The 27,789-nt window shown below is 43.3% G+C and overlaps 1 protein-coding gene across 3 annotated transcripts; it reads right to left on the bottom strand.

Moving 5' to 3' along the window:
- Positions 1–5,340: 5,340 nt before the first annotated feature.
- Positions 5,341–26,839, bottom strand: LOC129835034 (uncharacterized). Of its 3 annotated transcripts, XM_055900369.1 has the most exons (9): positions 26,704–26,839; positions 24,119–24,228; positions 21,516–21,600; positions 20,077–20,272; positions 19,718–19,786; positions 18,575–19,611; positions 17,535–18,358; positions 15,310–15,486; positions 5,341–10,907 (listed from the first exon to the last, which is right to left on the bottom strand). In XM_055900369.1, the coding sequence occupies exons 1-9, from the start codon at positions 26,799–26,801 to the stop codon at positions 10,657–10,659; spliced, it is 2,847 nt and encodes a 948-aa protein (XP_055756344.1). In that variant the 5' UTR covers positions 26,802–26,839; the 3' UTR covers positions 5,341–10,656. The 3 variants fall into 3 exon arrangements, with proteins under 3 accessions (XP_055756344.1, XP_055756345.1, XP_055756346.1); XM_055900370.1 differs by lacking the exon at positions 19,718–19,786; XM_055900371.1 differs by lacking the exon at positions 24,119–24,228 and having other exon boundaries at positions 26,704–26,824.
- Between the last annotated feature and the right edge of the window lie 950 nt (positions 26,840–27,789).

Below are 27,789 nucleotides of genomic sequence, written 5' to 3'. Positions count from 1 at the left end.
CAGAGAAGTACAGATCAGGGTTGGGTTATAAAAAATCTCAGAAACTTTGAACATCCCACAGAGCACCAGTACATCCATTATTAAAAAATGGAAAGAAGATGGCACCACAACAAACCTGCCAAGAGAGGCACCAAAACCACCCAAACTCACAGACCAGGCAAGAAGGGCATTAATCAGAAAGGCAACAAAGAGACCAAAGTTAACCCTGAAGGAGCTGCAAACCTCCACAGCGGAGTTTGGAGTGTCTGTCCATGGACCACTTTAAGCCATACACTCCACAGAGCTGGGGTTTACGGAAGAGTGGCCAGAAAAAATCCATTGCTTCAATAAAAAATAAGCAAACACATTTGGTGTTCGCCAAAAGGCATGTGGGAGACTCTCCAAACATATGGAAGACTGTACTCTGGTCAGATGAGACTAAAATTTAGCTTTTTGGCCATCAAGGAAAACGCTATGTCTGGCGTAAACCCAACACCTCTCATCACCCCGAGAATACTATCCCCACAGTGAAGCATTGTGGTGGCAGCATCATGCTGTGGGGATGTTTTTCCATCGGCAAGGACTGGGAAACACGTTCAGAATTGAAGGAATGATGGATGGTGCTAAATACAGGGAAAGTCTTGAGGGAAACCTGTTTCAGTCTTCTAGAGATTTTAGACTGGGACAGAGGTTCACATTCCAGCAGGACAATGACTCTAAGCATACAGCTAAAGCAACACTTTAGTGGTTTAAGGGAAAACATTTAAATGTCGTGGTATGGCCTTGTCAAAGCCCAGACCTCAATCCAATTGAGAATCTGTGGTACGACTTTAAAGATTGCTGTATACCAGTGGAACCTCCAACTTGAAGGAGCTGGAGCAGTTTTGCCTTGAAGAATGGGCAAAAATCCCAGTGGCTAGATGTGCCAAGTTTATAGAGACATACCCCAAGAAACTTGCAGCTGTACTTGCTGCGAAAGGTGGCTTTACAAAGTAATAGTTATGCACGCTCAAATTGTTATTTTGTCTTATTTCTTGTTTGTTTCACAATAAAACATATTTTGCATCTTCAAAGTGGTAGGTGTGTTGTGTAAATCAAATGATACAAAAAAAAAGTAAATAAAGATTTTTTTTAAATCAATTTTTATTCCAGGTTGTAAGGCAACAAAATAAGAAAAATGCCAAGGGGGTGAATACTGAGCCTGGTTCCTCTTGAGGTTTCTTCCTAGGTTCCTGCCTTTCTAGGTAGTTTTTCCTAGTTAGTGCTTCTACATCTGCATTGCTTGCTTTTGCGGTTTTAGGCAGGGTTTCTGTATAGCACTTTGTGACATCTGATGATGTAAAAAGGGCATTATAAATACAATTGATTGATTGTTCAAGCCTTTGGCACACAGTTCGGACACTCATCGGCATAGCACAAGACATGCAACCAGAGGTCTTTTCAGTCCCCAGAAAAGGCTGGGATACACACAGCATTAAATAGCGACATGATTAAATTGAACTCTGCCACCCCAAGAAACTCAAGCTAGCCTAGGACTGTGAGAAGACAGACATTTTTATGCATTTTGTATTATCTATGTGATACATGGTTGGGATATGACTGTGAAATGTGATTGTCTCACCTAGCTATCTTAAGATGAATGAACGAGCTGTGAGTCACTCCTAATGGGAGCGTCTTCTGAAAGGCTAAATTGTAATGTAAATGTAGTGCTATGTATGTACAGTTATGCATTTTATTTGTGGTGATGTTTCCTGTTTGGACCACAGGGAGAGTAGCCGCTGCCTCGGCAGCAGCTAATTGGGGATCCTAATAAATACTAAATAGGTTAGTATTTAGCCCGATAACATCAAAGATCTACCACCATATTTTACAGTGTGATATCGGTTCTTCCTCACTTCATCTGACCTGACCTTTGCACCAAAGTGCTCACTCCTCCCCAACTCACAGCTGTCATGTTGACTTGTACCAGACGGTCTCTTTTCCTCCCATAGGATCCCCGATGGGTAACAATAATATATCAGGACAGAATGTAAACGTTATACAGTCCCCCCTCTCTCCCTCAGTGACATGAATTAGTACATTTCATACTTTCAGAACACTACAGTAGGTATGGGGTTATTTTCTGCTCATGCATTCTCATTTTGATGCCAAACCCTCCACTGGTATGCGTGGCCAAAGAGCTCTATTTTCATGTCATCCAACAAATGTAAAAGCCTGGAGTTTGCTAATCCGGCATTGGCACTTGGACTGGAACCGGTGCTTTGGTCAGTCGACAAGTAAAGAGCTCTTTGGCCATGCACACCAGTGGCCGGTTTGGCATTGAAATGAGAATGTATAAGCAGAAAAGAACCCAAAAACGACTGAAAAATATGATGGTGATGTTACGGAGCTATTTTGCTTCCACTGGTCCCAGGGCCCTTGTTAAGGTCAACAGCGTCATGGACAGAAGGCTAAAACACGGCCGCAACTGGATCTTCCAGCAAGACAATTACCTGCAACAAGAATCTAGCGAGGAAATTTCCTGCTGTATCTGCAGAAGTGACTTCATACTGTATTACCTGTTCAACCCAGGTAAGACCTTGCTTATTTACTAAAGGCAGAAACCCAACCTAAGATGTTTAATATATTCTTAATATGATAAACACCTTTTGTGACTATGTATTGAAATAATGTATTTGTGACTTAAAGTATTAGAGCTAAGTTTTGTTTTCTTGAAACAGTTTGGAATGTTGTTCTAACACTTATTAGCGTTATCTAACACCAGTGGTGGGCCGTCAGGGGCAGCAAGGCCTTCTCTGCTGGCCTAAACATCATCAGAATATATATATTTTTTAAAAATTATATTTTCCCACAAATATGTATTAAATTATTCCCCAGAGTAAGAGTTATACTCTTCATTTCATAGCTTAACTCTTGGTTGCACTGCTTCCAGTACCAGGTGGAGATTTGGAGGGCTGGTCTTTATGTTAGATCTTTTATCCAATCATATTCAGCCATCATGTGTTGCCAGGGGTCTAAAATCTGCCCACAGGCCTTCAGAATCAACAGTGCGGGCACTTGTAGCTTAAAGTGAATGGAAATGAAAATTTAGTGTCAACCAATCAGCTTTAGAGTTGGCTATTGTACGCCTGCTGGCTGGCTCCAGTGTTACACAGGAGCCAGCTAGTAGGCGTAGTGCGTGCACGTCTTTTGATTGGATTACCAATATTGAGAGGCAGGTCCTATGGGCAGGTCTATGCAGAACTTCAGAACTAGGAAACTGAATTTGATAAACGAATTAATTCGCGTACTACTAAGCTGTTTTTTCAACCCACAAAGGCGGAAGGAGGAGAAGATATCGATTTGGTCGAGGATATCATTATAACGCCATTCTCAAGACGAACTTTTCAAGAAAAATTAGACATTGTAAGGAGAGGTCGCCCGAAGTCGACGCTACAAAGCCTGTCACAGGCGGGAAAGGGGTTCGTCCACCACTTTCAAAGTTCCAACTACGAGCGCTATCAATGGCTCACAGGCTCCGAGAAGCACTGCAAACTGTACTGCTGGGAATGCCTATTATTTGCAAGTAATCGATTTGGTGTTTGGAGCCACACTGGCTTTGCAAACTTGAGTTGTCTAACCAAGGCAGCAACGAGACATCCGAGTGGATCTACAGCTCAACGAACAAGCGCGCAGGGCAACGGAGCTGCACAATGAAAAGGTGAAGAAAAATAGGGAAATATTGAAAAGACTCATTGATTGTGTCATCTTTTTTGGGTAAACACCGTTTACCCCAAAATGACAATTTTTGTCAATTTCAAGGTGACACAGCGCCTGGTTATACTGCGTTTCTGTCTAAATGTATAGTGTCTAGAGCCATGGCATCATAATTATGGTAGTAAGAGGTGGATTAATTCGGGTGGGACTGTGTAGGACCTCACTGAAGGCCCAGGCCCCAGGCCCACGGCACGCCACTGTCTAACACTCATTAGACTATTCTGAAATTATTATATTTTGCATTACTGTAGCTAATACAGTGCATTCAGAAAGTATTCAGACCCCTTGACTTTTTCCACATGGTTACGTTACAGCCTTAAATTTAAAAAATACTCAATCTACACACAATACCCCATAATCAAAGCGAAAACAGGCTAAGAAATGTTTGCAAATGTCTAAAAAAAATATATACCTTATTTACAGACCCTTTGCAATGAGACTTGAAATTGAGCTGAGGAGCATCCTGTTTCCAATGATCATCCTTGAGATGTTTCTACAACTTGATTGGAGTCCACCTGTGGTAAAGAGCAGGCCGCCTGGCCAAACTGAGCAATCGGGGGAGAAGGGCCTTGGTCAGGGAGGTGACCGAGAACCTGATGGTCACTGACAGAGCTCCAGAGTTTCTCTGGAGATGGGAGAACCTTCCAGAATGACAACCATCTCTGCAGCACTCCACCAATCAGGCATTTATGGTAGAGTGGCCAAATGGAAGCCATTCCTCAGTAAAAAGCACACGGCAGCCTGCATGGACTCTGCCAAAAGGCACCTAAAGGACTCTCAGACCATGAGAAACAAGATTCTCTGGTCTGATGAAACCAAGATTGAATTCTTTGGCCTGAATGCCAAGCGTCACGTCTGGAACAAACTTGGCACCATCCCTACAGTGAAGCATGGTGATGGCAGCATCATGCTGTGGGGATGTTTTTCAGCGGCAGGAACTGGGAGATTAGTCAGGATTGAGGGAAAGATTAACAGAGCAATCCTTGATGAAAACGTGCTCCAGAGCACTCAGGACCTCAGATTGGGGTGAAGGTTCACCTTCCAACAGGACAACCCTAAGCACACAACCAAGACAACGCAGTAGTGACTTCGATACAAGTCTCTGAACGTCCTTGAGTGGCACAGCCAGAGCCTGGACTTGATCCCGATTTAACATCTCTGGAGAGACCTGAAAATAGCTGTGAAGCGACGATCCTCATTCAATATGACATAGCTTGAGATTAACTGCAGAGAAGAATGGGAGAAACTCCGCAAATACAGGTGTGCCAAGCTTGTAGAGTCATACCCAAGAAGCCTCGGCACTGTAATCGCTGCCAAAGATGCTTCAACAAAGTACTGCGTAAAGGGTCTGAAAACTTATGTAAATGTCATAACTATATATTGTTTTAATAAATGCGCAAAATTTCTAAAAACCTGTTTAGCTTTGTCTTTATGGTGTATTGTGTGTAGATTGATGCAGAGAATAAACAATTTAATCAATTGTAGAATAAGGCTGTAACTAAAAAGTCAAGGGGTCTGAATCCTTTACGAATGCACTGTACGTTTTATGTTGCATGTGTTACCCTAGTGCAAAATCTCACTTTGCAATTGTGGTTAAGAAAACACTTCAAAATGTGATACACTTTAATAAGTAGTATTTACATTATGTACACCAAAGCACAATAAGACCTTAATAACCCCTACTATGTCCAATTTCATTGTTGATTAGTACACATTTACATTTGTTACGAATAAGACCATATGATAGTTGAATAAAAAAAACAAAAAAAACATGATAAACAATTTGAACAATGAGTGCCATGTTTCATACTAGTTTGACTAAGACCGGGGTACAAAGGTACATGTGAACAAGTTCACTGGTGCATCACAGTCCAATACTTTGATCAATACAGTTGACCATGAAAGCAATGGTTGGGGTACAAGCCAGTCAGTTATCGATATCAAACACAAAAACTTTACAGTTCATAGGTGTCCCAGTCCATATGACATGTAGGCTAATTCTAGGGTGGATCTTATGGGTTAAAACCATAACGTTTCTTCTCCCATCTTTGTAAAGACAAAATAACATTCACGTTTCGTCTTCAGCTTTCAATGGAGGTGGATGCTAGACTTCCAAACATTCTCCGATCCTGAACTCGCGCACATTGAAATTGAGTCTTTAAAACTCGGATACTCTTCCGCACTTCTAGAACCAATGATTCCCAATCCAGGGCCCGTATCCATAAAGCGTCAGAGTAGAATATTGGTCTTAAGTACCGAAAATAGAGACATTTTACTCCTACTCTTATGGGGTCGTTCCATATAATCTCAATCACTTTCTGACTGCATCCCTTTCGATTGGAATGAAACCCTCGAATACAAGCTTGCCCATTGTAGAAGTGGTCAGAAAGTGATTTTTCGGACCTGAATGACAAAACATTCTGGAGATAAGAGGTGCTCAAAGTTGACCCATTTTGCATACCCGACCATGAAAACATCTATGTCATCACTGAAAAAGATAAATGGTTGAGCTTGAAAGCTTATAAAAAGGGTTGTCAAACTAATTATTTGTTTTAACATATTTTTTGAGAAATTATGTTTTTTATTTTTTTATACCTTTGTATTAAGGTATTTTTCCAAAATTATTAGTTTAACACTTTCTGACCACTAATACCATGGGCAAGCATGTATGGAAGGCTGTATACATCTTTCAGGTAGTAACTTGATAAATGCCATTTCAAATTCAATTGTGTACCAGCTAAATGGCAGTGAACTGAAGGGATAGGTCCATTCTATGAGTCATGGTTATGATTGAAATTATACCCACCCTGTATTCATGAGAATGATGTGTCTTAACTGATTTAGTGCACAACACAAACACAAACACTCAGACTATGTAACATAGAAGGGTCTAAGCTACATGTGAAAATGAAAAAAAATGAGTTTACATATTTTTGGATAATTGACATTAAAAGGAGAAGTTTACCCAAGTGATTCTATACATTTAAACTAGTTCAGTGGAGATGGCCCTCTCCCCAGCTCATTCGGCGGACAAGTGAAGACAACGTAACATACAGTGGGGAGAACAAGTATTTGAAACACTGCCGATTTTGCAGGTTTTCCTACTTACAAAGCATGTAGAGGTCTGTCATTTTTATCATAGGTACACTTCAACTGTGAGAGACTGAATCTAAAACAGAAATCCAGAAAATCACATTGTATGATTAAGTAATTCATTTGCATTTTATTGCATGACATAAGTATTTGATACATCAGAAAAGCAGAACTTAATATTTGGTACATAAACCTTTGTTTGCAATTACAGAGATCATACGTTTCCTGTAGTTCTTGACCAGGTTTGCACACACTGCAGCAGGGATTTTGGCCCACTCCTCCATACAGACCTTCTCCAGATCCTTCAGGTTTCGGGGCTGTCGCTGGGCAATACGGACTTTCAGCTCCCTCCAAAGATTTTCTATTGGGTTCAGGTTTTGTTTTAGATTCCGTCTCTCACAGTTGAAGTGTACCTATGATAAAAAATTACAGACCTCTACATGCTTTGTAAGTAGGAAAACCTGCAAAATCGCCAGTGTATCAAATACTTGTTCTCCCCACTGTATTAGTTATACAAAGTAAACAGCAATCTACAAATATGTATGACGACAAAATAATCGCCAGTGATGAAGAAAACAAGTGGAGGAGAGGGGGTGGGTCGATGGTGTCGTCTAACAGTATTTATTTGAGCCCGAGTATTCGGACAAAGAATTAAGGCAAATTGACCTTCAGATGGTCACCGCCGCTCTAACCACTGAGGCCGTAGCAGTAGCCGGACCACAGCCCCAACCCACCCAGAGAATCAACACAGACTGGCGGTGCAGTTGCGGCAATTGCGCTCCAATGCCGTGAATGAGAAATGTTTGTGCTGCAGAGAATGAGAATACGTGTCTACAATTCGTACAGTAATGGAGTAATGTAATGAGGAACAGTTCGTTTGCTTTTGCGACCTGATGGGTTCTGACTTCTAAACTTGAAAATACGAAATATTCTTATTCATATCACAGAGGGAGAGAGGGGAATGTAGAACGTTTACATTCTGTCAGAATGTTTTATTGTTGGACATCAGGGATCCTATGGGAGGAGTGAGGAGTTTGGGGCCGAGGTAAGGTCAGATGAAGTGAGGAAGAACAGATTTCACTAAGGTGCTGTCTAGCAACAGAGACGTAATTGGCTGTTCAGATGTGTAGGAGGAGACTCGGCATAGGAGAAAGAGTTAAATAACAGTACTTGTGTGAATAGGTTGTCTTATGCAGCTGTTTGACCACGTGGGTGAATAAACTTGGTTTGAGCTTTACTAAGCATCCGCGAGTTTTACTTGGTTCATTTAGAACCTAACAGACCACAGGGATTTTGCTGCCCATACACTCTGGTGTCCTGGAAATGTTTTTCTGTATTCCAAAAAAACAAACGGGAAAGTTTCTCAATTTTGGGTAAGCTTCTCCTTTAACGCAAAAAAAACGGAAAAAAAAAATATATAGTGCCTTTGAAAAGTCTTCAGAACCCTTGACTTTTTCCACATTTTGTTACTTTACAGCCCTAATAATTTTTTTTTTAAATAAAATAAATTCCTCAATGTGTACACAATACCCCATAATGACGGCCAGAAGGAAGCCACTCGTCAGTAAAAATGCACATGACAGCATGCTTAGAGTTTGCCAAAAGGCACCTAAAGACTCTCAGAGCATGAGAAACAAGATTCTGTTCTGATGAAACCAAGATCGAACTCTTTGGCCTGAATGCCAAGCGTCATGTCTAGAGGAAACCTGGCACCATCCCTACGGTGAAGCATGGTGGCAGCATCATGCTGATGGGATGTTTTTCAGCGCCAGGGACTTGGAGACTAGTCAGGATAGAGGGAAAGATGAGCAGAGCAAAGTACAGAGAGATCGCTCTGGAGCAGGTTTTCATCAATGCTCAAGACCACCTTCCAACAGGACAACGACCCTAAGCACACAGCCAAGACAACGCAGTAGTGGCTTCGGGACAAGTCTCTGAATGTCCAAAAAAGAAAAGAAAAGTCTCTGAATGTCCTTGAGTGGCCCCGACAATCCCCATTCAACATGACAGGCTTGTAGAGTCATACCCAAGAAGACAACGCTGTAATCGCTGCCAAAGGTGCATCAACAAAGTACTGCGTAAAGGGTCTGAAAACGTAAGTAAATGTCATAAGTATTACGTTTTTTTTTTTTTATAAACGTGCAAAAATGTTACAAAACTGTTTTGCTTTGTCATTATGGGGTATTGTGTGTAGATTGATGAAGGGGAAAAAAAGATTTAATCACTGTTAGAATAAGGCTGTAAACTTAACAAAATGTGTAAAAAGTCGAGGGGTCTGAATACTCTCCCGAATGCACTGTATATAAACAGAACCAGTCAAATGTTGGGACACACCTACTCATTGAGAGAATACCAAGAGTGTGCAAAGCTGTCATCAAGGCAAAGGGTGACTACTTTAAAGAATATCAAATATATTTTGATTTGATTAACACTTCTTGGTTACTACATGATTCCAAGTGTGTTATTTCATAGTTTTGATGTCTTCACTATTATTCTACAATGTAGAAAATAGTCAAAATAAATAAAAACCCTTGAATGAGTAGGTGTCCAAACTTTTGACTGGTACTGTGTGTGTACATATATATATATATATATATGTATATTGTAAAAAATTATCAACGAGTTTGACAACCCTGTTTGAAAGCTTTCAAATGACATCAAACTCAACAGTTATATTTTTCAGTCATAAAGACATGGATGTCTTACGGTCGGGTGGGAAATGCAAAATGGGTCAACTTTGCGCAACTCTATCTCCTGAATGTTTTGGCATTCAGGTCCAAAACGTCACTTTCAGACAACTTCTACCATGGACAAACATGTTTGGAAGGTTTCGTTCAAATCTAAAGGGGTGCAGAAAGTGAATTCATATGGAACGACCGTATGGGTAAAAATAAAAGCTTTGCATGAAGCCTCTTTAGTGATGAGTCGCACCTAAAATCGACATGGGGGGGGGGGGGGGGGTCATAATACGCTACAGACGTTTGTGAGAAGACCAACTTTCGGGATGTCTCATGGCCTGACAAACCCCGCTTTAGCTCTGCCACCTTTCACTGCAAATGTGGAAGGGCGACATTGTAGGATGCGGTGGATTGAGACACAGCCGATGCCAAAAACTGCTCCTTACTGGGAAAAAAATAAAAAGACAGAATTTGATGGGTATTTTTCTATTATGCTAATTAGATTTGAACAACCACCAGAATTGGTAAAAAAATATATATATTTCGCATGCCAACATATTAGGCAAGAATTAAGAGAAGGCTGACCGTGTCGGGCAAAAATTATGTCAAACACTACACTATTGCAACATACAGTCACGTCTGAAGCGTGCTATAGAGTTCACAGCTGGCAATGTCTCATAACGATTAATCATTTGCAACAATGTCAAAAAGCGCCATCACTATCGTTCCTTTGGAGTACCTCAAACTGTTGTGATAACAAGATAAGACATTGAGTTTGTCGGAGCAGTGACTTAACATCCTAAAACCTACTCTGAGCTAGGAGTTCTTTTACAACAGGTTTTAACAGGATTCCTTGGGCCTTTTCTGAGACGCTTTGTGGATATGGCCCCGGGTTACAGGAGACATTTCAACTAATCTCAATTAGTTATCGTTTTGACTCTTGATTAAGTCAACACCGCATTACAGATATGGACTAATATTGAACTTGTTGTCCCAGGTACGAGTCTTTAAAATGAAGTCAGAGGTCAGGTTAATTCAGTAGACTGCACTTACTTCGCCAGGACCAGAAACAGGTCACTCCAAATCGTAGCAGTCGGTTCTCGACCTCACCCATCTCTCACTTCCTTTCTCTCTCTCTCCCCATCCCTATCTAACAGAGTGTGCCTCGTCCTGCACTCTCCTTCCGACCTTGTTTCTTCAGTAGCTGGATGCGGTTGTGGCAGTAAAACTTGATGGCCCTCCAGTCGCGCTGGTTGCTGACCAGAAGAGGGCAGAGGTGCAAGCAGCGCTCGCAGTCGGCCTTGGCTGGCACGCGCAGCTCCACGATGTTCCTCTTCAGGTGCGTCTCCACGGCGACTCGCTCCGCCTCCGACCAGGGACGTTTCAGCACCCCACGCTTCCCTGGGAACACAGGACAGATGTGTGTATCAATTACCCAATTCCAAATCCATCCCCACAGCGCACCGAAGCCCTAATCGATACAGTGCCTTCAGCAAGTGTACACACCGCTTTACTTTTTCCACATTTTGTTGTATTACGGCTAGATTTTTTGTCACTGGCCTAAACACAACACCACATAATGTCAAAGCAGAGGTAATCATTGTAATGTTTTCTTTTTTTAAGTTTACAAATTCATTACAAATGAAAAGCTGAAATGACTTGCGTTAATAAGTACTCAACCGCTTTGTTATGGCAAGCCTAAATAAGTTCAGGAGTAAAAATGTGTCTAACAAGTCACATAATAAGTTGAATGGACTCACTCTGTGTGCAGTAAAAATATCAAATCTTATTGGTCGCATACACATTTAGCAGATGTTATTGCAGGTGTAGCGATATGCGTGTGTTCCTATCTCCAACAGTGCAGGAATATCTAACAATACACACTAAAAAAATTATAACATCTATTCTAATAATAAATTATATATACAGTTGAAGTCTGAAGTTTACATACACCTTTGCCAAATACTTTTAAACTCAGTTCACAATTCCTGACATTAAACCTTGTAAAACGGTCGTTAAGACACTAACAGCTTACAGACGGTAGGCAATTATTGTCACAATTATGGAAACGTAGGACACTAAAGAGGCCTTTCTACTGACTCTGAAAAACACCTTAGGCATGCTACAAGGAGGCATGAGGACTGCAGATGTGGCCAGGGCAATAAATTGCAATGTTCGTACTGTGAGACGCCTAAGACAGAGCTACAGGGAGACAGGACGGACAGCTGATTGTCCTCGCAGTGGCAGACCTCGTGTAACAACACCTGCACAGGATCGGTACATCCGAACATTCCACCTGCGGGACAGGTACAGGAAGGCAACAACAACTGTCCGCAATAGGCTGAGAGAGGCTGGACTGAGGGCTTGTGGGCCTGTTGTAAGGCAGGTCCTCACCAAACATCACCGGCAACAACGTCGCCTATGGGCACAAACCCACCAAACGCTGGACCAGACAGGACTGGCAAAAAGTGCTCTTCACTGACGAGTCGTGGTTTTGTCTCACCAGGGGTGATGGTCGGATTCGAGTTTATCGTCGAAGGAATGAGCGTTACACCAAGGCCTGTACTCTGGAGAGGGATCGATTTGGAAGTGGAGGGTCCGTCATGGTATCATCAGACTGAGCTTGTTGTCATTGCAGGCAATCTCAACGCTGTGTGTTACAGGGAAGACATCCTCCTCCCTCATGTGGTACCCTTCCTGCAGGCTCATCTTGACCCTCCAGTACTTTGCGTGATTTCCCGCAAGACAGGATTGTCAGTGTTGCCAGAAAAGAGCCCGGATCTCAATCCCATTGAGCACGTCTGGGACCTTTTGGATCGGAGGATGAGGGCTAGGGCCATTCCCCCCAGAAATGTCAGTGAGCTTGGTGGAAGAGTGGGGTAACATCTCACAGCAAGAACTGGCAAATATGATGCAGTCCATGAGGAAGAGATGCACTGCAGTACTTAATGCAGTTAGTGGCCACACCAGATACTGACTGTTATTTTTGATTTTGACCCCCCCTTTGCTCATGGACACATTATTCCATTTCTGTTAGTCAGGTGTCTGTGGATCTTGTTCAGTTTATGTCTCAGTTGTTAAATCTTATCTTCATACAAATATTTACACATGTTAAGTTTGCTGAAAATAAACAGTTAAAAATGAGAGGTTACTTTTTTTGCTGATATATAATATACACACACATTCTGTCTCTGGGAAAGTATTCAGACCCCTTCACTTTTTTCACATTTTGTAACGTTAGACTTATTCTAAAATGTAATTGTTAATTTTTGTCCCCTCAATCTACACACAATACACCATAATGACAAAGCCCCCCAAAAAAGTGTTAATATATTTGTTATTTAAAAAAAGGAAATATTACATAAGTATTCAGACCCTTTACTCAGTACTTTGTTGAAGCACCTTTGACAGAGATTACAGCATCGAGTCTTCTTGAGTATGACGCTACAGCTTGGCACATCTGTATTTGGGGAGTTTCTCCCATCCTTCTCTGCAGATCCTCTTAAGCTCTGTCATATTGGATGGTGAGCATTGCTGCACAGTATTTTCAGGTCTCTCCCGAGATGTTAGATCAGGTACAAGTCTAGGCTCTGGCTGGGCCACTCAAGGCCATTCAGAGACTTGTCCCGAAGCCAGGGGTCGTTGTCCTGTTGGAAGGTGAAGCTGCGCCCCAGTTCGGAGGTCCTGATCGCTCTGTACTTTCCTCCATTCATCTTTGCCTCGATCCTGACAAGTCTCCCAGTCCCTGCCACTGAAAAACATTCCCACAGCATGATGCTGCCATGATACCACCATTCTTCATTGTAGGGATAGTGCCAGGTTTCCTCCAGACGTGACGCTTGGCATTCAGGCCTAAGAGTTCAATCTTGGTTTCATCAGACCAGAGAATCTTATTTCTCATGGTCTGAGAGTCTTTAGGTGCCTTTAGGCAAACTACAAGGCAAACTGGTTTCCGACTGGCCACTCTACCATAAAGGCCTGATTGGTGGAGTGCTGCAGAGATGGTTGTCATTCTGGAAGGTTCTCCCATCTCCACAGAGGAACTCTGGAGCTCTGTCAGAGTGACCACCAGGTTCTTGGTCACCTCCCTGGCCAAGGCCCTTCTCCCCCGAGTGCTCAGTTTGGCTGGTGAGGCCAGCTCTAGGAAGAGTCACTCACATTTAACAACTAAATCGCTTTGGCACAGTCACTTGACGATAATGTTGCAAACAGCGCTGCATACAATGTTTGAAAGGTCTCTCATTTTCATCGAACACAATCAAAGTTAACAAAAGTTCTAGATGCCTTCAATTGCCCAACTTAGACATGCCCGACCTCTGCATTTTTTAACAATGTGATATTGCGCTCCAATAATACAATGTAGGTAGTAATACAATAACCCGATAGAAAAACATCTTTATTTGTTAGCTCATTTGTTATAAGTATTTAGGCATATCATGTGAAATAAGCCTTGTGAAATTATTGTGAAAGGCACAAGAGACACTGTTGCATGTAGATAATTATATGATCAATCCATAAATTATCCCCCAAAAAATGTAACAACTCCATAGAAATTGCTTGTGGCGCAGCAACCACTGATTCCCTGCATTTTTCTATTATCAAGATAGCTGCTGGTACATACTTGACTGGTTAGGGAAGCTCATGAGGTGTCCTAAATATCTGTCAAATGTGTGACTTCTGACTAAAGAGGTTCATGCATAGCTTTTATGATGAAAAATACTCAACGATCTATTGACGATAACGAGACGCCCTGGGGGGGAAAAACGATAACTATTACAAATTACTTTTCATTTTAGTGTACGAAAATGTGACCAGATGAGAATTCCATGTGCCATTTTATTTGACATGAAGCTCCTTTTCAATTTTTTTGTCCAACCATAAGCACGCATGCAAAATATTTTATTCAAACCTCTCATTGGCAGAATTTACATCTTTCAGTTGCGTGGTCTGATTGAGCTGATCTGCCCGGTTCTCCCACACAGCTCCCAGGCGGTCACTTCAGTCACTCGTCAATCTTTTGAACTGATGCGAAGCCAGGACACTTCACTTGTAACTAACCTCAATTATGTTTACTCTCTCACGTTCATGTCGGCTATTTTTGCTTTGATCACAATGTGCGCTGTTATTCATTAATCTGCGTTGCCGCTCTCGCACCACGGTCCTCAAATGAGAATTGCAGTTAACTTTTTCCGATTGGAAAAACATATGCCATTTGTTGAATATTAGGAGTAAAGTAATACTCGGAAAGCTCAAATTCTCACCTTTTCAAGGAAACCACTGTTATTTCCCCCTTGATGGTTATGATGAGGAGAAAATCAGAGCTGTAAATTGTTTAACCTGTAGCCAAGGCTTTATAGCCTATATGCTTTATTATGTCTGGCATTGGTTACCATCTGCCACAATATCAATGTTGCCAGCTAAGGTATAAGAGGGAATAGTAGGCCTAGCTGGACACGGCACATGATGGAAGTTAAAGGTTGCCTAAACATTCATCATCATGTCACACATCATGTGACTAAAATGGCTGTGACTAAAACAAGACAAATTGTCCAGAGTTTTAGTCGACTGAAAACAAAAACTAACAAAGGATGAAATGACTAAAATGTGACTAAGATTTCTAGATTTGAAAAGATCGATAGGTGTTAGGAAGTAATCGAGTCGCTTGTCGAGTCCCTTGTTGATCAAATTTGTCTGACGCTAGCACACACTGGCTCACAAAAATAGGGTATTGTTCAAAACAATTCACCAAAATATGCATTAATACATAAAGCATTGGGAGGCCGAAAAATACAACGGTACATACCGGACTTGGGCTGGATGCTTCTCCTTTTGTGGGCACCAGGGAGCGGAGGGTTGACAGAGGGAGGGGGTCCTTTTTTCTTGCGGGGGGGTCGACCTGGTCGCTTCTTCACCACCGCCACCTTCTCTGCCTCCCCGTCGGAGTCACCTGAGAAGGAGTCTGCAGAGTTACCCACCATCACTGTTGGATAGGGATAGAAAAGGGAGAGGGCACATATGTCAACAGGAATATAACATACAACATGCTTTGTTCATTCACCAACACCTGCCTTTCAAACTCAGCAAAAAAAGAAATGTCCTCACTGTCAACTGCGTTCATTTTCATAGCAAGAGTCAACAACTGAGACAAACTGAACAAGTTCCACAGACATGTGACTAACATAAATTGAATAATGTGTTCCTGAAATAAGGGAGGGTCAAAATCAAAAGTAACAGTCAGAATCTGGTGTGGCCACTAGCTGCAATAAGTACTGCAGTGCATCTCTTCCTCATGGACTGCACCAGATTTTCCAGGTATTGCTGTGAGATGTCACCCCACTCTTCCACAAAGACACCTGCAAGTTCCTGGACATTTCTGGGGAGAACGGCCCTAGCCCTCACCCTCCGATCCAACAGGTCCCAGACGTGCTCAATGGGATTGAGATCCGGGCTCTTCGCTGGCCATAGCAGAACACTGACATTCCTGTCTTGCAGGAAATCACGCAAAGAACGAGCAGTGTGGCTGGTGGTATTGTCATGCAAGAGGGTAATATCAGGATGAGCCTGCAGGAAGGGTACCACATGAGGGAGGAGGAAGTCTTCCCTGTAACACACAGCGTTGAGATTGCCTGCAATGACAACAAGCTCAGTTCGATGATGCTGTGACACACCGCCCCAGACCATGACGGACCCTCCACCTCCAAATCAATCCCGCTCCAGAGTACAGCCCTCGGTGTAACGCTCATTGCTTCGACGATAAACGCGAATCCGACCATCAACCCTGATGAGACAAACCGCGACTCGTCAGTAAGGAGCACTTTTTGCCAGTCCTGTCTGGTCCAGCGATGGTGGGTCCAGCCTCTCTCAGCCTATTGCGGACAGTCTGAGCACTGATGGAGGGATTGTGCGTTCCTGGTGTAACTCGGGCAGTTGTTGTTGCCATCCTGTACCTGTCCCACAGGTGTGATGTTCGGATGTACCGATCTGTGCAGGTGTTATTACACTGCGAGGACGATCAGCTGTCCGTCCTGTCTCCCTGTAGCGCCGTCTTAGGCGTCTCACAGTACGGACATTGCAATTTATTGCCCTGGCCACATCTGCAGTCCTCATGCGTCCTTGCAGCATTCCTAAGGCACGTTCACGCAGATGAGCAGGGACCCTGGGCATTTTTCTTTGGGTGTTTTTCAGAGTCAGTAGAAAGGCCTCTTTAGTGTCCTACGTTTTCATAACTGTGACCTTAATTGCCTACCATCTGTAAGCTGTTAGTGCCTTAACAACCGTTCCACAGGTGCATGTTCATTAATTGTTTATGGGTCATTGAACAAGCATGGGAAACAGTGTTTAAACCCTTTACAATGAAGATCTGTGAAGTTATTTGGATTTTTACGAATTATCTTTGAAAGACAGGGTCCTGAAAAAGGGACATTTATTTTTTTGCTGAGTTTACAATGTAAAGGACTTGGAGACTCAGGGCAACGTTTTCCTCTGGAATTTACACACTTGTAATGAGCAAACAGTAACATATCACATAGTCCGTTAACAATGTCTGATAAAGACAGATTGTTTTACTGCAGGCAACAAAATCGCAAGGTGCAGTATTAAGAGCTCCCATCTATTTAAAATTATATGATTAGTTTGCTCACGGCTGTGTCATAGCGAGAGAAGAATTGCCCTTGTGTCACCTCCCTCAGTGTAAAGCCTCCCGTATTACTGCTTTATTAACAACTTACAACAAGTAAACATACCCCTAGTGAGCATGACAAGCATACTCATATTAAACAAAGCTATCAATTACTCTACTGCTGATCCATCTCAGAACCTCCTTGTTTACTCCTCTCCTCCAACATCACAATGAGAGAAAATTGGGGAGATTAATTGCAACTTTTCTCTTGTATTCCCTTCTGAAGGTAACAGGTGCAAACCCTTCATGAACAAAAACACATTTTTTTTAGGGATGGCGTTCTGTCATGAATTAGTAGTGAGTGCTAGTTTCGTCATACCAGAGCCGAGTTCCCGGCAGTGTCTCCTTACCATCCAGCTCCAGACAAATGTGCTGCAGGCTCATCCCTCTGAACAGCACGCCCTGCCGCTCCCCATAAAGCACCACCCTGCCCACATGTCCCATCAATGCAGGGTCTCGGCCTATCGTGGTGCAGCTCTGGGTTACGTGGTACTCCCGCTGCAGGAAGTCTTCCAGGCGCTTGCCAGCCGCCCCGCCCGGCAGGCCTTGCCCCTCACCTTCCTCCAGGAGCAGTAACTGGGTAAGGATGGCCACCTGCCGGCGCACTCGCGTTTGGGTCAGCACTCCGGGGTTCTTGGCGCCGCTGGCACGTGCCAGGTTGCGCAGCAGGTCGGTGCCCCGGAGCGGGGTGGCGGGCGAGTGGAAGGGCCGGGAGAAGACGTAGGGGCTGTGGGGGTCCACGCCCACATTGGCAGAGGTCTGAAGGAGCAGCTCCATGCAGGGCTCGCAGTGCGGGGGCAGGATGAGGGGCTGGATACGCCCCCGCTTACCCAGCACACCTGCCCGGGGGAGGTGGCAAAGTACCTGGCGCTCGAAGGGGGAGAGGATGGCCTCTAGGCCAGTGGGGGGGTCATTGACCAAGTTAGCCTGGGTCGGGTTCGGTGTGGTGGTGCGGTTGTGGTAGTCCTGGGTGGTGAGCTTGGCCACTTCGCACTCACGGTGCCGGTTGTAGAGGATAAGTAGCGCCAGGCTGGAGTGGCAAAGTAGGCGCCAGGCCTCGGCCGAACTGGAGGAGCGAGATAGGGACAAGAAGGAAGAGTGCTGCTGCCGGCGGAGGAAGAGCACCAGGCAGGAGAGGGAGGATAGGAGAGGGGGCATGTGATGTCTGTGAGAGCTAGAAAAAGGAGAGAGGCAGAGAGAGGGAGAGAGAGAAAGTAAAAACAATAACATGTCAAAAAGTAATATTTTTACTTTATCTTTATCACAATAATGATAGAATTGCAGAATATGCTGTCATTTCTCAAGCAGTTTTGATTCAGAACTTATTTCACATTTCAGTTAGGCCCGACTTTCTCCCCAATGCAGCAGAACCATATTATCCATCACATACCTAGCCATATCGGCACTCTTATTCTCAGGACTCTCCCCTTCCCCAGCTCCACACAGCTCCAGCTCCTCACCCGGCTCTTCTTCCTCCGGCTCGGGGGTAGAACGTGGAGGTATCTCTTCCTCCTTGCTCCTGAAGCACTCCTCTGTTTTCTGCTGCTCCTCCTTTGCTCTCTTCGGCCTGCGGCCCCTCCTGGCTGGTGTGGGCAGACTTTTAACCGGTGCCACTGCAGGGGCGACGCATTGGTTTGGCGTCTGCACCGATAAGTTGGAGCCTTTCTTGGCCACGGCCGACTGAGCAGACAGTGAGAGCGAAAAGGAGACCGCCCCCGAGGTACTTCGAGTGGCCGGCGCATCCCTCGCTCTCTCCCTGGAGAAAGGAGGGGGAGGGAGAGGGGCGGTAGCGGAGGATGGGGAGGGCTGGGGGGAGGCGAAGGTGTGGCCATGAGAGGAGGCGGTGGAGGAGGACTGAGGATGGGAGGAGGTAGAGGAGGAGTGTGTGTGGCGTGTGGCTAGATCCATGGCCGCCCTGACCTTTGGCTGGTTGGCATGGTGTTTATCCAGGTGGCGCGCCAGCGAACGGTAGTGGCGGCCGCAGTAGGAACAGTGCTGCCGTCGGCTGACCGTAGACCCACTGGAGCTACCAATGTTTATGTTGATGTTGTTGTTGATATTGGTGGTGGGGGGCGCCAGGGTCGTGGCGAGCTGAGACTGGGTCTGGGCCGGGGAGGTGGCCAGTTGGGAGGACGACAACGAGCAGGGGTGGCCGGGTCCCGCCCTGGGGTTAGCGGCGCTGTTCTTCTTGGTGGTGACCGTGACAGCTATCTTGCGCTTCTTTCGGCGACGGAGCATACGGCCCCTCAGCTCCTCCATCTCTTCTTCTTCATCGTCATCATCATCGTCGTCGTCTTCCTCCTCATCTTCTTCTCGGTCCGAGTCGCTGGGCTCAGAGTGGGTGAGCGGGGAGGAGGAAGGGGAGAGGGACCAGGAGGGGGTGAGGTAGTCAGAGAGAGACAGAGGGTGGGGGCCGGGCTCTTCCTCCTTTTCGGAGACAAACCCCAAAACAAGACAAAAGAGACTTTGTAAATACCCTCTGTAACCAATAGATTAAATGAACTTGAGGTAGGGTCACGACCGTTTTGATTACCTTCTTAATGTTATTGTCTGGGTTAAAGCTGCAGTCAAACCCTCGCGAAGACACAGAGCTATGGAATCCCTAGAATATCCATAACACAACCAACAGGCTTCAATATGGATTCAGAGCATTATTATCGGAGTGCCACAACAATTACACTGGGCATTGCAATGTTTTTTCTTAGAACAAGGAGACAACATGAATGCAACTAGTAATGCCTACAGATGAACAACGTCAATTTTGATGTGTATAAGGGTTGCTGTTAGTCAGACGTCATGACCTCTCACAACTCATTCCCCAAGTATATTTAAGAATGGACGAAATGGGTTTGCGATGAGGCAAGCTGGTGATGTTATCAGCAAGTCAATCACCATGGCGTTCTCTCCCCAGTCCGTCAGGCTGTAGTCCACCGTGATCTCCTCCCCTTTGGCGATGTCGTGGATCGCTATAACGACCAGTCGCACCTGGCTTCCACAGTGCACCTCTCGGATTCTGCAGTTGGGCGGGGGGTGGAAGAGCACTGGCCCCCGGACCCCACTCGCCCCCTCCTCACCCAGCTCCGACACGCTGTACGGAGAAACACAGTAACGTTACATACCATCCACTCACCATTGGATTGGTCGTCACCATGCCCGGTCCCGGAGAGATACACGGTGTGCTGCCTTTTGCTCTATTCCAGCGCTGACACACCGGATTTCACTGATCAAGGTCTTGGTAAAGGTGTGGGCTATTCTACGGTAACGGATTTGCGCTTTGACTCAGTTTTTTTTACTTAAAAAATGTATGCCAAACAAAAAATATTGATTTCAAAAGTTGAACAAACCATACAATGCTATGCAAAAGGACTAATTGTGACAATTTCCATTGAACATTTTTCTAAAACAAATTTAGTGGAAGGATTGTGCAGATGCAAACTTTGATCATGGAATTTAATGTAAAATCTCCCTCAGGTTTATGCGACCACATTTCCAAAAACTCCTAATTATCTGCTCCGAATTAAAATTCAAAGATGTAAGCTATTTTTTGGATCCCCATTAGCTGCTGCCAAGGCACCACACCAATACATATCCACAGCACAAAATGTACAATACCACCATACAACAATATTAAAACGTACAGTGTGTGGGCTAGCGTGTGTGTTTCCTGTGCTGTACTCAGTACTGTAGTCTACTGCTATCTGAACAGCTCACTCCAAAATCACAGTCATTGAAGAGGAGTGGGACAAAACTCCACAATCAACAGCCTGATCAACACTTTCCGAAGGAGATGTGTCGCGCTGCATGAGGCAAATGGTGGTCACACCAGATACTGACCGGTTTTCTGATCCACGCTCCTACTTTTTTTTTGTTTTTTTTAGATATCTGTGACCAACAGATGCATATCTGTATTCCCAGTCATGTGGAAACCATAGATTATGGCCTAATAAGGGTATTTCAATTGACTAATTTCCTTATATGAACTGTAAACTCTTTGAAATTGTTGCATGTTGCCTTTATATTTTTGTTCAGTGTAGAAGGACCAAAATTAGGTTTTCAAACTGTAACACTCATGATTTTAAATGCATTATCCACATGTGGTTGTTTCTGGGACGTTTTTAATTATCAAATAAATCAAAACCAAAAATGCAACTACAAAAACAATGTGATTGCATCAACATTTCATTGAGCAAGTTCTAGATAAGACCAGAAACATTTAATTTATTTCTCATCAAGCTTGATATCCTCTACCTCTCATTATCAGACATTGGCTGTCTGTTTCAGAAGAACACATTTTTTAAAGTGTAATTGAGTAATCCTATTGTCTCTCTCACCAGAGCTGGGAGGGGTCAGCAAGGTAGTAAGGGCTTCCGGGTGGAGGCAGTCTGTCCTCCGCTCCCTCTGGGTACTGCCCACCACCTAGGAGAGTTAGACACAGGTAAGAACAACAGCACACATTTAACCCAATGTATCCAGTGCCTTGCGAAAGTATTCACCCCCCTGTCATTTATCCTATTTTGTTTCCTTACAACCTGGAATTAAAATTGATTTTTGGGGGGGGTTTGTGTCATTTGATTTACACAACATGCCTACCACTTAGAAGATGCTAAATATGTTTTATTGTGAAACAAACAAGAAATAAGACAAAAAAAAATAAAACTTCAGTGTGCATAACTATTCACCTCCCCCAAAGTCAATACTTTGCAGAGGCACCTTTGCAGCAATTACAGTTGCAAGTCTCTTGGGGTATGTCTCTATAAGCTTGGTACATCTAGCCACTGGGATTGTTGACCATTCTTCAAGGTAAAACTGCTCCAGCTTCTTCAAGCTGGATGGGTTCCGCTGGTGTACAGCAATCTTTAAGTCATACCACAGATTCTCAATTGGATTGAGGTCTGACTTTGCCTAAGCCATTCCAAGACATTTAAATGTTTTCCCTTAAACAACTCGAGTGTTGCTTTAGCAGTATGCTTAGGGTCATTGTCCTGCTGGTAGGTGAACCTCTGTCCCAGTCTCAAATGTCCATAATATGTAATATTATATTATAATATCTCCATTACATGCCCATAATATGTAATATTATAACATGTCCATTACATGAAATCCAAATAAAAATCTATTTAAATTACAGGTTGTAATGCAACAAAATAGGAAAAACGCCACGGGGGATGAATACTTTTGCAAGGCACTGTACTTACACATACATTTTTGCTCACCCATCTACACACAACACCCCATAATGACAAAGTGAAAACATGTTAAGACATTTTTGCACATTCATTGAAAATGAAATATAGAAATATGTAATTTACCTAAGAATTGACACGCAGAGTCAGTACTTTGTAAAAACACCTTTGGCAGTGATTATAGCCATGAGTCTTTCTGGGTAAGTCTCAATTATTATTATTTTTTATTTATTAAAATGTAACCTTTATTTAACTAGGCAGGTCAGTTAATAAGAATTTGTTCTTTACAATGACGGCCTACCCTGGCCAAACCCGGACGACGCTGGGCCAATTGTGCACCGCCCAATGGGACTCCCAAACACGGCCGGATGTGATACAGTGGATTCGAACTAGGGACTGTAGTGACGTCTCTTGCACTAATATGCACTGCTTTACACCGCTATGCCACTCGGGAGCCCCCTCTAAGAGCGTTCCACACCTGGATTTTGCAACATTTGGCCATTGATCTTTTCAAAATTCTGTAAGCTCTGTCAAATTGGTTGTTGATAATTGCTAGACAGCCATTGTTCAGGTCTTGCCATAGATTTCCACGTAGATTTAAGTCAAAACTGTAACTGTGCCACTCAGGAACATTCACTGTCTTTTTTGGTAAGAAACTCCAGTGTAGATCTGGCCTTATGTTTAAGGTTATTGTCTTGCTGAAAGGAACCAGGTTTTCCTCTAGGATTTTGTCTGTGCTGAGCTCCATTCCGTTTGTTTTAATCCTGAAAAACTCCCAAGTCCTTAACGATTACAAGCATACCCATAACGTGATGCATCCACCACTATGCTTGAAAATATGGGGAGTGGTACTCAGTAATGTGTTGTATTGGATTTGCCCCAAACAAAACACTTTGTATTCAGGACAAAAAGTTAAATTGCTTTGACACATTTTTTGCAGTATTACAGTAGAGCCTTGTTGTAAACAGGATGCATGTTTAGGAATATGTTTATTCTGTACAGGCTTCCTTCTATTCACTCTGTCAATTAGGTTAGTATTGCAGAGTAACTACAAAGTTGATGCATCCTCAGTTTTTCTCCCATCACAGCCATTAAACTCTAACTGTTTTAAAGCCACCAATGGCCTGATGGTGAAATCCCTGAGTGGTTTCCTTCCTCTCCGGAAACTGAATTAGGAAGGACGCCTGTATCTTTGTAGTGATTGGGTGTATTGATGCCATCCAAAGTGTAATTAATAACTTCACCATGCTAATTAATAACTTCACCATGCTCAAAGGGATATTTAATGTCTGCTTTCTTTTAACCATCTATCAATAGGTGCCCTTCTTTGCAAAGCCTTGGAAAACCTCCCAGGTCTTTTTGGTTGAATCTGTGTTTGAAATTCACTGCAACACTAAGGTACCTTACAGATAATTATGTGTGGGCTACAGAGATGAGGTAGTCATTCAAAAATCATGTTAAACACTATTGTTGCAACTTGTGACTTGTTAAGCAAATTTCTACTCCTGGACTTATTTAGGCTTGTCATAACATAGGGGTTGAACACTTATTGACTCAAGATATTCCAGCTTTACATTTTTTTATGAGTTTGTAAAAACTTCAAAAACATAATTCCAGTTTGACATTATGGGGTACTGTGTGTAGGCCAGTAACAAAGTCATACTGTAATACAACATTTAGAAAAAGTCCAGGGGTGTGAATACTTTCTGACGGCACGTGATAATAGGGTGTCTGTCTGTGCGTGTGTTTACCCGGACTGTAGCTGTGTTCAGACAGACTTTCCTCTTCTTCATCCTCGGTCACGTAGGCCCGGTCACACACCTTCACAGGTGTACCCTTCCTTTTTCTCCCACACACCCGCCTACAAAACACACGCGGGGTTCCTTTAGCCCTTGTCCATGACTCTCACTTCCATTACACATAAGAGTCATAGGACAAAGGAGTCTTCTGTACGTGGGAGTTTTGTTAAGTGCCCAAACCCTCCGTCTGAATATTAACATGCATCGCTTGCGGTACAGGTTTTGGGAGCATAAGGACCTTATCTTTCATATCAGCGAGAAATAATGCATAAATAAAAAGGTTGCATTGATACACACCTTTATAGGGTTATCGTTCCCACGTGGCCATATCGGCATTACAGCGAGTGTTGACGGCAGACAGATGGAAGACAGAGGGACTACCCGTGCTTATTAGCTATGTAGCATGCACCGAACACCTGTGTGTAACGGAAGAAGGTCCCCAGAAACATACTGTTGAACACAACTGTGATAAAGCCGTATAAAACAGTGTATAAGGGTAAGTGTTTATTTTGCATTTGTGAAATTACTTTTGATGTGATATAAAAAGGGGCTTTATGTTTCTAGAAACTGTATCGCAATTTATAATCCATTCACGTTTAGCTTGAGTATTTGGCTGCCAGAGAAAGTCTACCTCTGAAGATATCGTATAAGGTCCTTGGACCTTAAGGAGTAACGGCAGGCTCCTTAAGAGTACATCTTGGGCTAGGGTTCCCTTCAGATTAAGAACATTTAATCTTAAAAATGTACTGCATAGAGCAGACAGATTTATGTTGTGCATGACAATAATTACATTTCTAGATCGAGGTAGCGTTCTCCTGGCATCCGAACAAACCCAGATTCTTCCGTCGGACTGCCAGATGGTAAAGCGGGATTCATCACTCCAGAGAACGCGTTTCCACTGTTCCAGAGTCCAGTGGCTTCGAGCTTTACACCACTCCAGCCGACACATGGCATTGAGCATGGTGATCTTAGGCTTCTCGGCCATGGAAAACCATTTCATGAAACTCCTAACGAAAAGTTATTGTGCTGATGTTTCTTCCAGAAGCAGTTTGGAACTCGTTAGTAAGTGTTGCAACCGAGGACAGATGATTTTTATGCGCTACATGCTTAAGCGGTTCTGTACTCTGAGCTTGTGCGGCCTACCACTCAGCCGTGAGGCTGAGCCGTTGTTGCTCCTAGACATTCTACTTCTACTTCACAATAACAGCACTTACAGTTGACCGGGGCAGCTCTAGCAGGACAGAAATTGTATTAACTGTCTTGTTGGAAAGGTGGAATCCTATGACGGTGCCACATTGAATTTCACTGAGCTCCTCAGTACCGGCCATTCTGACGATGTTTGTCTATGGAGATTGCATGGCTGTGTGCTCGATTTAATACACCTGTCAGCAACAGGTGAAGCTGAAATTTCCGAATCCACTAATTTGAAGGGGTGTTCACATACTTTTAGCCATGTAAAATAACTTGCATTGACATCTGCCACATTCTGAATAGGCAATTTCTTGCTATCAAACAACCCCAAGAAAGGTCTACAGCCACTCGTAGTAAGGCATTTTCTACTACTGTATTGAATAATTTAATCACAACAATGTTATTCTAATATTGTTTCTAAAGTTAAATTCAAAACGGCAATGAAATAGATATGGCATTAACAATTGGGGTGACATAGTATCAGTATAATTTTAACATCTGTCTATCAACAAATTGAATCAAATCCATAAATAATCTAAATAATCTGATAAAGCCACAAAATAATAGCTTTATAAAATAAACATTTGACAAACCCTAATAGCAAACCTACATAAAATGCGCCCCACACACACCTGAGATACCTTTGTATCCCTCATTCGCTCTCTCTGATACAGTAGACCACAAGTCAGTCAGATCATCAACACAGTGAAAATGATGCCTGAATTTAACTGGGGCTTTCCCCCAAACAACATCAGTTTGAATAAAGATGATCTAGCTAGCTACCAACACATCTGGTATGCAGGTGTGGTTTAAATGAAATATTCACAATTAACGAATTATCTATGAATAATGTATCTCGCTAGTTAGCAAACGTTAGTTATCAGAATCAAGTAAGGCATATCCTAAATGCAATTAAATCTAGATAGCTAGTCAGTTAGCGAAGACTACTGTTCTGCCGATATAACTAACGTAACGCGTTAGCTGGCCGGACAAGATAAAATGGCTAGCTGGCTGGCTGGCTATTGAAATAACAGACATCGCATTACAGCTGGCTAGCTACCAAGCGAAAGAGCAAAATCATACGGCTTAATCGGCGTTAAGAGAAGTGAGTGACCGTAATTGTGGATGCTTGCACATACTAAACTAGTTCGTGATCCCGAAGCGAAAAAGCACTTTTGCTGTGTTTCATTTTTGTCAGCGGAATCATCACGCGGATGGAAGCCTGGAACTAAACAAACACACGCTCAGGCAGGGCTTGCGTTCTACTTCACTTTCGAACAAAGTAACGTTAGCAAGTGACCAGATACACAACAAAAATGTATTTCCCAATAAGCTAGTTAGCTCACCCCCGGGGCTGCGGCGGTGGCGGCTTGCTCCCATCCCCGTCACTGTCGAGGGTCGGTGGCTCCCGGTAGTCAAAAGGCGACCGTACGTTCTCCGCCATTAGTACTGCTCTCCTACCCGTCCTCGCGCTTCGACAGATTGCCCAACGCGCATGTGCGAGTATGCAGAGGTTTATATATGGCAAAATGGGGGTAGAATAGCACATTTACAATGGGTAGGCATGCACTTTTTGTTTGCCAATTTCTTTAATAAAAGGTCATACTGTCTTGAATTGACAGACACATCTATGGAAATAGCAGCCCATAGCCTAATTTCGTCTGTCAAACAGGTAGACCTACCTCATTTCTTAAATAGGAAGAAATAGGCTCCAACACAAGCCCTCTTGTTGTTCGTAAGTCTAATGAAAATGAAGACTGTTGAAATGAATTATGCCTACTTTCAGCACCATGAGCTGGTGACTATGGGACGTCAATAAATTCCCAATAATTAAATTATTGATTTGTTATACTGATGTAAAGCCTTGTCAATTCGTAATCACATCCCTTCTTTTTGTTAGGTTAATATTTAAGAAAATAAAATGGATTCGATAATGCTAGAGAAAAAGCTGTAAAATACCCAGAAAAGACTTGAATCCGATATATATGGGGATATGTTTCATTTCTTTGGTTGAGCTACAACCCTCTATAGTTGAGGAGACAAAACATTGGCTTTGCTTGGGAAGTAATCTTATTCTGTCACTCTCATTTGATTGAGCTTTCACTTTGATTCATAAACTTAGATTTCCAGGTTCATATTTACATTTGGGCTTTGTAGTCAGACCACCACAACTGACGAGTTCCACATTGCTGGGGTCTAGCTGAGAACAAGGAAGAACGCCAGCAGCTTTAAGTCTCAACCCTTCCTCTTCACTGATTTGTGCATGACATCGAGCCTGAGTCCAACATTCCATTCAACGTTTAACTGATACTGGTGCATAAATACATTGACCAGAGTGTGAGCATTTCCTCGAGCTCCTGAGTGGTTTCTCGGGCAGGGCAGGCCCCAAGTTGACAAGCAAGATGGGCACGGTAAAGCTTAGGCCAGCTGTT

This window comes from Salvelinus fontinalis, chromosome 36 (genome assembly GCF_029448725.1).
Source record: "Salvelinus fontinalis isolate EN_2023a chromosome 36, ASM2944872v1, whole genome shotgun sequence".
In the NCBI taxonomy this organism is placed as follows: Eukaryota; Metazoa; Chordata; class Actinopteri; order Salmoniformes; family Salmonidae; genus Salvelinus; species Salvelinus fontinalis.
This window is presented reverse-complemented; position numbering and strand designations above follow the sequence as displayed.

Excerpts from the sequence above, each read along its gene's own strand:
- LOC129835034 (XM_055900369.1), bottom strand. The coding sequence starts at position 26,801 with ATGGCGGAGAACGTACGGTCGCCTTTTGACTACCGGGAGCCACCGACC. Across the intron at positions 24,229-26,703 it reads CCACCGCCGCAGCCCCGGGG|GCGGGTGTGTGGGAGAAAAA; the intron begins GTGAGCTAACTA and ends TGTGTTTTGTAG. Across the intron at positions 10,908-15,309 it reads AAGCATCCAGCCCAAGTCCG|GGAAGCGTGGGGTGCTGAAA; the intron begins GTATGTACCGTT and ends CTGTGTTCCCAG.